Source organism: Seriola lalandi, unplaced genomic scaffold (genome assembly GCF_002814215.2).
Source record: "Seriola lalandi dorsalis isolate HSWRI2012SDOR001 ecotype SW California unplaced genomic scaffold, Sedor1 jcf7180002054795, whole genome shotgun sequence".
Lineage (NCBI taxonomy): Eukaryota > Metazoa > Chordata > Actinopteri > Carangiformes > Carangidae > Seriola > Seriola lalandi.
In genome coordinates this window covers 2,417,426-2,429,861 of record NW_019525348.1, presented here as the reverse complement: position 1 = coordinate 2,429,861, position 12,436 = coordinate 2,417,426, and the positions used below count along the sequence as shown (strand labels likewise).

The 12,436-nt window shown below is 40.0% G+C and overlaps 1 protein-coding gene across 1 annotated transcript; it reads left to right on the top strand.

Moving 5' to 3' along the window:
* The first annotated feature begins 46 nt into the window (after nucleotides 1-46).
* On the top strand, nucleotides 47-10,893 carry LOC111669505 (RING finger protein 122). The gene is made up of 6 exons (XM_023425832.2): nucleotides 47-1,130; nucleotides 4,084-4,240; nucleotides 6,135-6,177; nucleotides 6,296-6,337; nucleotides 7,402-7,484; nucleotides 8,216-10,893. The coding sequence occupies exons 1-6, from the start codon at nucleotides 1,106-1,108 to the stop codon at nucleotides 8,334-8,336; spliced, it is 471 nt and encodes a 156-aa protein (XP_023281600.1). The 5' UTR covers nucleotides 47-1,105; the 3' UTR covers nucleotides 8,337-10,893.
* Nucleotides 10,894-12,436: the final 1,543 nt, after the last annotated feature.

Below are 12,436 nucleotides of genomic sequence, written 5' to 3'. Positions count from 1 at the left end.
GGGGGGGCAGAGCTGTGATGCAGACAGCGAATCACATGAGCAGGGATCTGTTTACAAACTGAGAGCTGAAGACGAGAAGTGGAGAAGAGGGACGAGGAAGGGGAAAGGAGGAGAGTGAATGTGAGAAGAAAATAGGAGGAGAGGAAAATAGAGGAGAAGAGAGGAGAGCCTGGGTCTGAGTCAACATTGGCTGCATTGTTTTCCTGTGTTTTATACCTCCCTGTGTCCTGTGTTCAGAGCAGGAAGGCAGGGGAAGAGATGAGGAGCTGCTTTCCACAGGAGCACTGCTGAGGCTGCCTGCCTGCCTGCCTGCCTGCCTGCCTGCCTGCCTGCCTGCCTGCCTGCCTGCCTGCCTGCCTTGCTGCCTGGTTGGCTGGCTGTGCTGCCGGGGAACCCATCCATGTCCTTCCCTTTGTCTCTCCATAATTGGCCACGGCAGGTTTTCACAGCCAGAGAGGAGGAAAGCGACGTGGAGATCTGAAAAAGAGGAGAAGAGAAGAAAGGAAGACAGGAGAGAAAAGAAGAAGGAAGGGAGGGAGAGCCTTGTGACAATGTTTTGAAGAGGAGACAAAGCAAGAAAGCAGAGAGTGTGCTCGGCCACAGGTTCATAACAGAGTGCTGGAAGGGATTTGATGTATATTTCCTCATATTGTCCCTGACATTGGTGTCTTTTTATCCACAACGCTCACAGTTTACCTCCAAGACTTTTTCTTTGTCATGCAGAGCGAAGACAGAGGAATATTTTGATTTATTTCTCTAACACATTTACCGGAGTCTTAATGTCAATTAAAGTGGATGTTTGTATGGTATTCTTTGATAGCAAGTCATCGCTGCTGGCTGAATAATCACTGTTCAGTTGAGCAGCTGCTTGTTTGGCTGATGTCTTCTTGAGGAACTGGAAGTCTCTCATCAGTACTGCTTACTCATGACCACAAGGATTGAACTCAGTGCCCATCCTCTCTGCCAACTATCAGGACTGGTCTGAACTGAAAAGCCACAACTGATCCTTTTCATTTCCAGAAACAAACTTCAGAGAAGTTGCGGAAACCAGAGTTTGTGACCTCTACAACTTTCTGGCTTTGCCATCTGAGCATCTGCACATTTGATGCATTCTGTCCAATGGTGTTACGGTAAGTGACATTTGCACAGGCTTTTTGTAAGTTCAAACTCCTCCAAGTTAAAACTAAATAAGTGTTTACTAAATTAAATTTTACACAACACACAACAGAAAAAACAACAGAAACCAGTTCTAATGTAGAGATTAGCTTTTACTTAATAGTTACAGCCACTAACTTACTAAGCAGAACTAATGCTAAGCTAACTGACAAAACTCACTTTAGCTTGCTAATATCTGACCTTTTGAAGTTTTAGAGTAAAGGAAGTAACTGGATCAAAATGCAGTTTAATATACCTGTACATGAGCCACATAATGTTACACTAGCATTAGCTATATGACTAAATAGCATCGGTTAGCCTAGCATATTCAGATATTTCCAACTCTTTGCAGGAATACTACTGATTGTGAAACACATATTTCTTAATATTTAAAAAACTAGGTCTGAAATCAGTAGTCTTTGCAAGCTAACAAATTTCTTAATTTCTAAATGTGGTAAAGCACCAGTTTAAAACTAGATTAATACTAAGAACTTAGTATTCTTGAGAAGAAAACTTAAGGTGTTTTGTACAACTTACAAAGGGATTTACAGTATGAATACCTGGCTCAACTCAATCCTATATGAAAGTTTATACAACATGACCTATAAAAACCATGATAACATAACATCTCATGTGTTTATTGTTTTCAATACCAATATCCTCTGAAGGGAGGACCATTTTTTCCCCAGACAAAACACATAAAACCAAAGCTACTTTTCCTGTTTAACAGTGTTCAGGTACAATCCTGTACACGCTGCAAGCATTTGCACAGTGGCCTACCTTTTAGTGCTCCACTATCAATGATTCACTAACATCGTGCTAAGATTACAGCTGCTTGTTTCTTTAGCCAAATGTCCCCGTCAAACCTCCCCAAACACCCCCACTGTGCACTGAGACTACACCCTATACTGCCGTGAACCTTGTCCATTAGAGGATGACTTTTGAACCCGGAGGTCACCGTCACAGTATAAGCTGTGGCACTTGACCTCAAGAACGAGTGAACTCCTGCAGTTTGAGGCTGACATGCGTCGCATGGAATGAAAAGTGCCATGTTAAGAGCCCCTTGGGCTGACTGCACTTCTTTCTCTCTGAGGCCAAACTCCAGTGAGTAACTAGTCTTAGGCCAAGAAGCAAGTGGAACACATTCCTGTGTGACGCAAGGATGCTTGTAAAAGTTCACATGAAAGTGCTTTGCAGTGTGGATAGGTGCTTTTGCTGTGTAATCTATGAATTTTGTAAATATGTGTAAGGACTCTCTTGTGGGAAAGCCAGTGAGCATCATGAGGATAGTGAACACCAGTAGAAACAAAAATCTGCCCTTAATAGACCCTGTTTTTTGTAGCTTAACTCAGTTTTACCCTGATTAATATGGATTTATGCCATATATATTTTGCAACCCTTAAAACATTGCACTTTAATAAGAAAATAAATAGCCAAATGCTATTTCCTGAACACAGTTTTCTCCCTATTTCTCACTCACTTCTCATGTAAAACAAAATTAGAAGTTGGGTTCATAACTGTTACTACACACCACCTCTATACATGCACTCATATCTCAACTTTCACCCAAGTTCAAAAACTTTGTGCAGGTCAAGAATCTCTACAGTGTAAGCAGTATTACATTGCAGTTTGAAACAAGAGGCTTAACAGATACAAGTGCAGAGCCTCTGTGCCAGGCCCTTACAAGTTACACAGATACGTCCACACACACATGCGCCGACCCCACATCCTCACCACGGGAGGTGGACGCAGGCAAAGTCTAGGATTGCTAGACAGGGTGATGTATGATGGGATATGTTTGTCATGAAGACCTGTGTGGGCCATGGAAACACAGTAGCAAGGCTCTGACGGAGCTGAGTGAGCTGGTCTCTCACCACGGTGACACAAAGATCACAGAAAATATCCACAATATACCTACAATGAAAAGCCTTTATGGATGACCTGTTCTCCAGTCCGTTTCATGTCTGTTTAGTGACACATCCTGCAGACACAAGCTATATTACAATGGGCTTAAAGATGCTCAGACGTCCTGCAGAGCTGAGGTGGGCTGCCTGATCATTCTTTGCATGTTATGTTGTGTTCTATCACACGTTTGATCCATTGTGAATATTCTGATCAGTGCAGCTTTAACCCCATTCTGTAACCTAAACCTAGACCTAGCCCTAACCTTATAAGTGAAGATGTGAGCCTAAAATAAAAATGTCACAGTTGTGGGCCACTACTGTAACTTTCTGGTGTGTGAGTTTGTCTTCACAATGTGAGTGCCCCCATCTGTGAGGAAACCAAGACAGAAAAGAAAAAGTTAAATGATCAGATCATTCAGAAAGAATAACTCACCCACATTTTCAAACTGTCTATGCTGACATGCGAAGAGACAGTGTGTGAAGACGCATTCATTCATACGTGATTTCTGCTGAGCGTCTAAATGTAATGTTGAATTATCTGACAGGGGCTTTGTTCACTGTTTCTTTTCATGTATAAAAAATTACATTATCTCACATTTTCAACATGCAATTGAAAACACGAGTGTGTGTTTGCATTATTAGCAACAGTAGGCTATATTCATGACTGCCTTGTTCTTTGTGTGAGGAAACGTTAAGTTGGATTAGACACACTGACCAATACCAACCCTTCATGAAAATTACATTATGACATGATGCAGTTTAAATACAAGTTGTATTCATTGTTGAATTTGTTAATATGTTGTGATTTCTGTTGGAAGTTTAAATTTCTTCTGTTGTAAATACATATGCAACGGATAGTTCAGAATGACTGTTTCACATTACATTTTCTTATTATGACGATCATCTGTGATACTGTGATGGGACTGGTGTAACCCTTGCAGCCAAACCATGCTGTTTTTCCTGCATTCATAGGATTTCCTTTTTCCATTCTGTGTCATCTTGTTCATGTGTCCTGTCCTCTCAGGGTGTCTGTGTGACCTTGGACTGCAGGACGCCAACCCTTACTGCAAGATGACATCTGAAGAGCTCTTCCACCTGCCGCTCAACATCTACATCATCATCCTGGGCATTGGCCTCTTCATCCTCATGCTCAGCCTCATCTTCTGCTGCTACCTGTTCAGGTACAACACAACAGACAGGGCTGAGGTAGAGCTCCTGTACAGGAAGTGTCAGGCCGCTGTACTGGACCAGTATTAGCATGTTCCTTAAAATCGTTCAGACAAATTCCTCCACCTCTGAATGGAGGAAGTCTGCCTCACCCTGTGTGTCACCTACCATTAACCTATAACCTGTAGTGCTTTTCAGGATTTCCTAATGAAATCTTGTAAATCTTTCTTCTTCATTCTGTCTCTGCTTTTGCATTAGTTACTGATGTTCTGTATTTTTTATCTCAACAACACTGAGAGAGCAAATCTGAACTTCTTGCGTACAGTATAACTATTGCTTTTACCTGTAGAGCAGGAGAGAAAGAGAGCTGTGAACTATTACCCATTACACCTTTCCATGCAAAATACTTGTGCTAGTATCAAAAGGCTGTGTGACTTTAAACTGACTTCAGCGTATGACATATGACTTTACCTGCACCTGAGTTTTATTTTTATTTTGCTATATAACAAGAACATCAACGTTGTAAATGAGAAAATTGTATTTCCATACTAACAGCTTCCCAAACACAGAAAAAGGAAGAGGCCATCAAAATAAAAAATGGTTTTCTTAAGTATGAAGAGTTCTGATTTCAAAAGAAGAATTAAAAAGCACTATTATAAGAAAAATACTTGTAAGATACAATATTATTAATCCCTAACTTGAAAACATATTGGTGTGGTCATTGGATTACAAACTGTAAAAAAACTGAGAACAGAGATGAGACTACGAGGAACAGGTCCACATTCTATTTACATTCTATAATAATCAATAATATTTATGCCTCAGCTTTTACTAAATATTCTTCTTCTTCATTTTTAACTTCACCTGTGTTTTAGTAGCCATGGGTATAGGCCTACAACCAAAGGCAGGTTTACACCCTCCAGTCGCTGGTGGAATATATTTTCTACCCTCACAGGACAAAACCTAAGTCAGCGGTCTCCATTTTCAGCAGTGAGAGAACAAGTCATCCACAGCCAGACTGGCCAGTTGGCATCATTTGGTTTCGTTTGGTTTTCACATGGGGTAGTTGTATCCTGGGCCAGTTTCACATGTACAAACCTTATTAGCCGACTGTGTGCTTTAGCAGATGGCCTCTTGTGTGCTCTGAGGAATCCTCTTAAAAGTCTAAACAGACTGGGTTTTATTGGAATGAAGTGCACTCAGTTGATTCAGGTCATCTGTCAATGCAGAATCCTCTCATTGTATTACATGGAAATGCATACAGTAGTGCCTTGTCTGCTGTTTGACAAATCACAAAGGTTCAAGTGAGCGCTGCTTAAGGCTATTGCAGACAGGCTGGGATTGGGTCAGTGTGCTGTTGCTGACTTCCAGAAGTTTTGGAAAGACCTGTTTAACCCTTACAGAGGATGTTTGATAATTGAGCGATCTACATTTGGGCCGAGAGAGTACAGTATGTGAGGCTGGGTTTACAGCCAGGTATCGGGTTAAAGAGCATCAGCTAAGACTGTAGTTAGTGATCTGAGTCCGGAGTTTGATTTGATTTAATTTAGGTGGTTTTTGATTGTGTGTGTGTTTGTGTGTGTTTTTAAAGCTATATCTGTGATACTAAAGGACAAAAAGTAAGGCTATGTTTGTTGAATGAAAGTGTAGATGGACTGATGAGAATATGTCTTATCGACAGCATATGATCAACAAGAATCTTAAGGAGATATTCCTGAAAGTATTATAGATCTGCTCTGCGTAGATGCACAGGCTGTTACTTGACTTTGGTATTGTGTGAATTCCAGGCCCTCAGCTGATTCAGACAGCGTGATGAGACATGTCCCGATGAAGACAGATAAGGAGCCACCAGGCACATTATAGAATTTTTTATGACAAGTTTGTTTTTTGTTTTTTTGTGCTTTACAGACTGAGACGACAAGGGGCAAGAGAACAGTATGGGTACAATGAGGTAATATGTTAAAACCATTTCCAGTTTGACTAGTAATAATAATTCAGACTGTGTCATTTGCTTATTTGTCTGTTGAATTTGAATATGCATTGTGTGATAAATCCTTTCCTGTCAACAGGTTGTTTTGAAAGGAGCGGGGAAGAAACTGAGCCTTCTTGGTGTAAGTTGAATACAGAGTGAATGGGATGAGTTAAACACTAATATAAAACAGTTGAAAGAAGAATAACTGACCCAAGCTACCTGGCTAATGGGACAAAAAAAGGATGTGGAAAACACATCAGCAACAAATTTACTGCTGAAACAAGTCAGTGAATGTGCAATTTTCTTAAAAAACAGAGAAGTGCGTATATGTATATATTTCTACTGTACTGTAAAAGTGTTGCATGTGTGAAGTTCAGAGGAAAACTACTCAACCAAATATTATAGCTCCACCTAAGCCTTTCCCAAACCTGGACGGGAAATGATGTGGATGACATTCCTTTTAAGTCACTGTATTTTATTTAGTTTATTTCTAAAGGTGGGTTTAACCAGGAAAAGGTCCTCGCTTTTTGAAAACCACAGTTTTGAGTTATAAAGAGCCAGGCAAATATTTTTCAGTGAAAAATGTCAGTTTGAAGTCATGTTTCTTTATTTTAGTTCCAGGTGTTTGTTTCTGAAATAACTTTTACCTGTTAGCTACTGCTTTGTGATTGGCTAGCTACAGCAACTAGCTACACCTGATATGATATGGCCTCATAGTAATGGTGACCAGGTTTTTGCAAAAATAAGAAAATACAACAACTTAAAGAAAAGAAAAGAAAAGAAAAGAAAAGAAAAGAAAAGAAAAGAAAAGAAAAGAAAAGAAAAGAAAAGAAAAGAACACAACAGGGGAACTACTCAAGCTAACAACAAACTCTGGGAGCTTCGAGCTCTCTATAACAACAACTATTACATTTTTGAAAAATCATTTTACTTTCTTTTTGTTGTAGTGTCACATTTGAATAGTCATCATAAATTTTTTTCTTGAAAACCAGATGCAAAAACAGGATATTTTTTAAAATTGGTAATATATAGGCTATTTTAGGTTATTATTATAAATAAGAGGTTACGTCAGTGATCTAATTATTGCAGTGCAGCCATGGACACTTATGTTGGTGATTATTTTAAAATAGAAATACACAGTAGTAGTTCATGAGTGAGAACTGTTTTCAACTGATTTCATAACGTGTCGTTTCCCTGTTTCAGCAAACATGTGCAGTGTGTTTAGAGGAGTTTCGCACCAGGGACGAGCTCGGAGTGTGTCCATGTTCCCATGCTTTTCACAAGAAGTAAGTTCTACAGCCTTCGCTTGGTCATAAAAACTTTCATGAGGTTGAGCAGCTGACCCCGTATTTGTGAACATGCACGGCTGTATTTAAAAGTCACAGTCAAATGAAAAACCTCCAGACTTGATTCATTTGTTTAGCTGTTTCACAATCCGGTAACCGCGCAGCTAATTGTACTGACTCATACACTGTGTTTGAGACTGTGGATGCAAACAATCTTCAACTGAAATCATGTGGAACAACACTTTAGGAACAGCCAATGTGTCTGCAAATCCATTGTCAGTGGCTCCACCTTCCTAAATCCACAATATCTTATTCTGGCCTTGATTTCTTAACATTTTGGTGAAGACTTCAAATCTCAACTAACCACTTCAGAGGAATGACTCATAAATTCCACTTAATGGTGGATTTCTTCCTTCAAGTCAGCAGCAGAAGGAGTCAGAGAGGCTGTGAAATGCACGTTTTTTCCAGCTGCCCTCCAGAAAATGACGAGCAAATTCCTGACAACATATGTCCCGACATGTTTGAACATGAGCATGCTTTATGCAACTGAGACCTGTTTCGGCTCTGCAGCGTAGGTGTGACATTGACAGCAGGGCTTTCAGGCTGGTTTACTTTTTCTTTCTGACTGATATTTCTACTAACGCCTGTCTCATCAGCCCTGTTTTACAAACTTTGTCTTGCTTGTAAAAAAAGGCGTGGTAATATGTCTCTCATCTGTCCACTCTTCCCAGGTGTTTGCTAAAATGGTTAGAAATCCGCAGAGTGTGCCCCATGTGCAACAAGCCCATCTGTCGCCTCCAGCCTGACCCCCCACAAGCGTCCGAGCGGCCTCAGAGTCTCCTGGAGGTCTGAGAGGGTGAACGTATGTCCAGCAGCACCTCGCGCTCTCCACTCAGTTGACACCCGTCACTATAGAGGCTCCTGTTACACGGTCCAACAGTCTGTAGTGTTAGTAACATGTGTTGAGGCAGAGCTACTCTGGAAATAGAAATGTTATAAAGCGTAAGTACTGAGCCAATGAACCTACCTGGAAAGCAATATGGAGGTGGTAACGGTAGTGACTTTCACTAACACTTGACATGGAATTCATGATGATGGATTAAGGCTATTTTCAGTACATAGGTAGGTTATGCTAATGCCCAAGTGCCTTAAAGCTGCAGCTCCCCTGAAGGCCACTAAAATCAAATCAGACTGGTTCATCAAGGTCGGTTGTTAGCCTGCTAATTCATCTGTATATGTGTGTATTTAAAACGGTGTTATTAAGAGGTCAATAGCTTAAGGAGAGCTGTGTTTGCTCAGCTGACAGGTTCTGTCATTTTATTTGATTATCTGACTTAATTTTTGTTTTAATATTAAAGGAGAACAAACCAAAAGAACTCACTATACACTGGCCTCAGCAATTTTCATAATGGAATGAAAAATATAGTGTCTATATCATATACATGTTTTTTTTTGCTTTGCTGAATGTTAATATACCTGTGTACACCTGACTACACCTGTCAGTAACGGCACAAAATGATGATGGTTCATAAGTGTTGGGAATAGTGAATGAGCTTTATGGCGGAGAGCATCAAAAAGCTCCCACTCAGTCCAGATTAGATATCCATATTTTACTTGTCTTATTCTTTTTTGCTCGTCGTTTTCAAACTTTGATCATCCATCATGCAGAAACGTTGCTGCAGTTAAAAAAGTCTGTGACATCAACACAACCATTAACGCTTCAGCATTTATCATGATCACAAGCATCATCACCAGCAGTATGTTTTATTGTTAGGAACATCATCAGACTGTGGAGACCAGGAAACTATCCCTTTGGAGACACCTGGTTTTCTGTCATAAAATCTGACCTGATCTTCATCTCCTTCACAAGTGTAGACAAAACCAATGTGCTTAAGATAATAACACACAATTACAACATCTTGTGTCTTTATTGAACCACACCCATTTAACATTCACAGTGCTGGTGGAAAAAGCAAGCCAACCTTTGGATTTAATTAGTGGTCGATCCTCCTTTAGCAGGAATAACCTCAAACACGCTGATGCTGATCAGACCTGCACAATGTTCAGGAGCAATTTTGGACTATTCTTCCTACAGCACTACTTCAGCTCAGACATATTAGGATGTCTGAGTTATGTATTAGAACGTATTGGATGAATCTCTGGGCTCTGAGTGGGCCACTCAAGAAGGTGGATTTTCTTCATTTGAAGTCATTCTGTAGTAGATTTACTTTAGGGCCATTGTCCTGCTGCATCACAGCTTCTCCTGAGCTTCAGCAGGTGGACACACACCCAGACATCAATCCTGTAGGACACCTTGATCAAGTTGGGAATTAATTTTCCCCTGGATGATGTTGAGCTGTTCCGGCCAAGAGGCAGCAAAGCTCCAGATCATGATGCTCCCCCCACCCTGCTTCACCTTTTGGATGATGTTTTAGACAGTTGACAGTTTGTGAAAACATGGGACTGATGAATATCCAAACCCTTTTTAACCCTTCAGCTTCATGCAAATCAACAATTCTAGATTCTAAATCTTCTGAGATCTATTTTGTGTGTGGCTCACATCAGCAGATGTTTCTTGTGAACAGCAAATTCAAAATGTGTTTATTATATATATATTGTTATAGTGTTTTTATAAGTGAAAGTTTCTCTAACCCACACCTCAAATCTGGTTTCATTGACACCTGACTCCAACTAGCGTTTTGATGCCATTAGCCGAGAGGTTCACTACTTTTTCCAGCTACACTGTGAATGCTTGAATGATGTTTTCAATACGGACAAGAACCACACGGTGATTTGTATGTTATTAGTTAATATATATTGTGTTTGTTCATAACTGTAACTTAGATGAAGAACTGATTATATGTTAATACAAATTTATACATAAGTGCAGGTAATTTTAAATGCTTCTCTTACTTTTTCTTGCCACTGTATTCAAGGGGCAAATAGAGTCAGATAATAATATACTTACAGCTTTACCAAGGGTTATTCTGTACAGTTATATCGGGCCCTCAGTATTTTGGGGGGATGTTGATGTGTAGTGTCACTTCTGTAACTCAACTAATGAGATTATTTCTGCCTTCAGAGCAGCTCTGCCTCTGAGTAATATTTGTATGGCAGCTTTTTTTTTTTTTTTCAGTTTGCCCCTTGATTATATGCAGCTCCATATGAATATGTCTTGGACTTTAACCACGACATAAGAACCTGGAGCTTGGAAAGACGAAGATTTCAACCACCAGAAAACACCACCTTTGAAGATATCAGAACCTCCTTTGGCTCGACGATGCCCCAAAGAGACTCAACCGATAAGATAACACATATATAAATATATACATGGTTTTTAAGTTATTTTTAAGGAAGTGTTTTGTATCATAACTGGCTTTCAATAAAGGGTGTAGTATGTCAGCTCAAACACCTCGACTGTCATTTGTCATACAGCTGGATGTCATCGACAGAACTGAACCAACCTTTCTTCAGTGGAATCTGAGCTCAGTGTCTAAGAGCTGCTGTAGTGATATAAATAGACACATTGCACCGATATGAGGAGCCTGTCTGAGCTGGTTTCTTGTCTGAGTGAGGTGTGTGTCTCTGTGTGTGTACCATGTCTTATACTATGAGTACTGTGGAAATCATAAATGCAGTGTTTACATAAGGACAAAGCTGTTTATTTTCTTTACATTGCTATTATTATATATGGAGAAATTATGGTCACTTTGGTGCAGACTGAAATATCTCAGCAGTTATTGTATAGAAACGCTGACGATGCTCTGACTTTTCATCCTGCACCACAAGCAGGTCAAAATGTTCACTTACCCAATGAAATATCTCAACATCTGCAACATGGATCGGCATAACATTTTGTACAGACATTAAATGGTTCCCAGGCTGTGTCCTAATGACTCTGGTGGTTTTCATGTCGCGCCATCATCATCTGGTCAAAACTTTAGTTTGGTTTTTGGCCAAATACCTGCAAAACTAATGACATTCAGCCTCAGCTGCACTTTGTGTTTAGTGCAAATTAACCATTGACAGCATGCTAACAAGCTAATTGGACATGGTAAACAGTATACCTGCTGAACATCAGTGTGTTAGCATTGGCATCGTAAGCATGTTAGCATTGACATTAGCTGTGGATCCTTAGTCCGTGAATCTGCAGAATCTCTCTGACGATATATCTCACACAGGCTCTAGGAGAAACCAGAAGCAAACTTACAACCAAATCAAGTCACATCATCTTCTTCATGTGCAATGTTTCCTACTTGCTGTGTCATCAGTCTGACTTCTTCTCTCTTCCAGTGATACCCAAAAGACACTTTGCTGCATTTACCACTTAACTTGAACCAGGTGTGAGTTCACAGGTAATTCCACCTAATTTTGAACGCAGCTTCCCCCATTTCCAGCAAAGTTCAACAACAGGTGTTGAGAATTTGAATAGTTACAGTTTATTTTTCTGAAAGCTACCCTCTGGTTTACTGTGGAGTCCTTCATGATATCACCAGAACAAGTAAATACAAAGTGGTCATGCAGGTATGAAGATGCACATGACTGCAAAAATGTGCACCACACACACACACAAACACAAACACAAACACAGACAAAACACAAAACTGTTACACACAGTGAGCAGATGTCTGGAAATTCCCTGTGCAGTCATGACATAAGGATGTTTGCACAAGAACACAATGAGTGTGTTAGGAAAGGTTTTCAAGGATGCTAATGCTACATTATTGACACTGACTAACTGCATGAGTTACAAAGACACACAGCTCCTCTGTGTTTCCACAGTCCTTTGCTAATATGCATCACTCTTTATGAAAGGATTTCAACACTGGAGTCCATTAAATCTGTCAGATATCCAGCATGTTAACTTTATATTCTCATACACAAAGTCCAGTGCAAGATAATCTTCTGTCTTTACTCCTTTAATTCTCAGGAATTGAAAATGTATCACAATG

Excerpts from the sequence above, each read along its gene's own strand:
- LOC111669505 (XM_023425832.2), top strand. The coding sequence starts at position 1,106 with ATGCATTCTGTCCAATGGTGTTACG. Across the intron at positions 1,131-4,083 it reads TTCTGTCCAATGGTGTTACG|GGTGTCTGTGTGACCTTGGA; the intron begins GTAAGTGACATT and ends CTGTCCTCTCAG. Across the intron at positions 4,241-6,134 it reads TTCTGCTGCTACCTGTTCAG|ACTGAGACGACAAGGGGCAA; the intron begins GTACAACACAAC and ends TGTGCTTTACAG.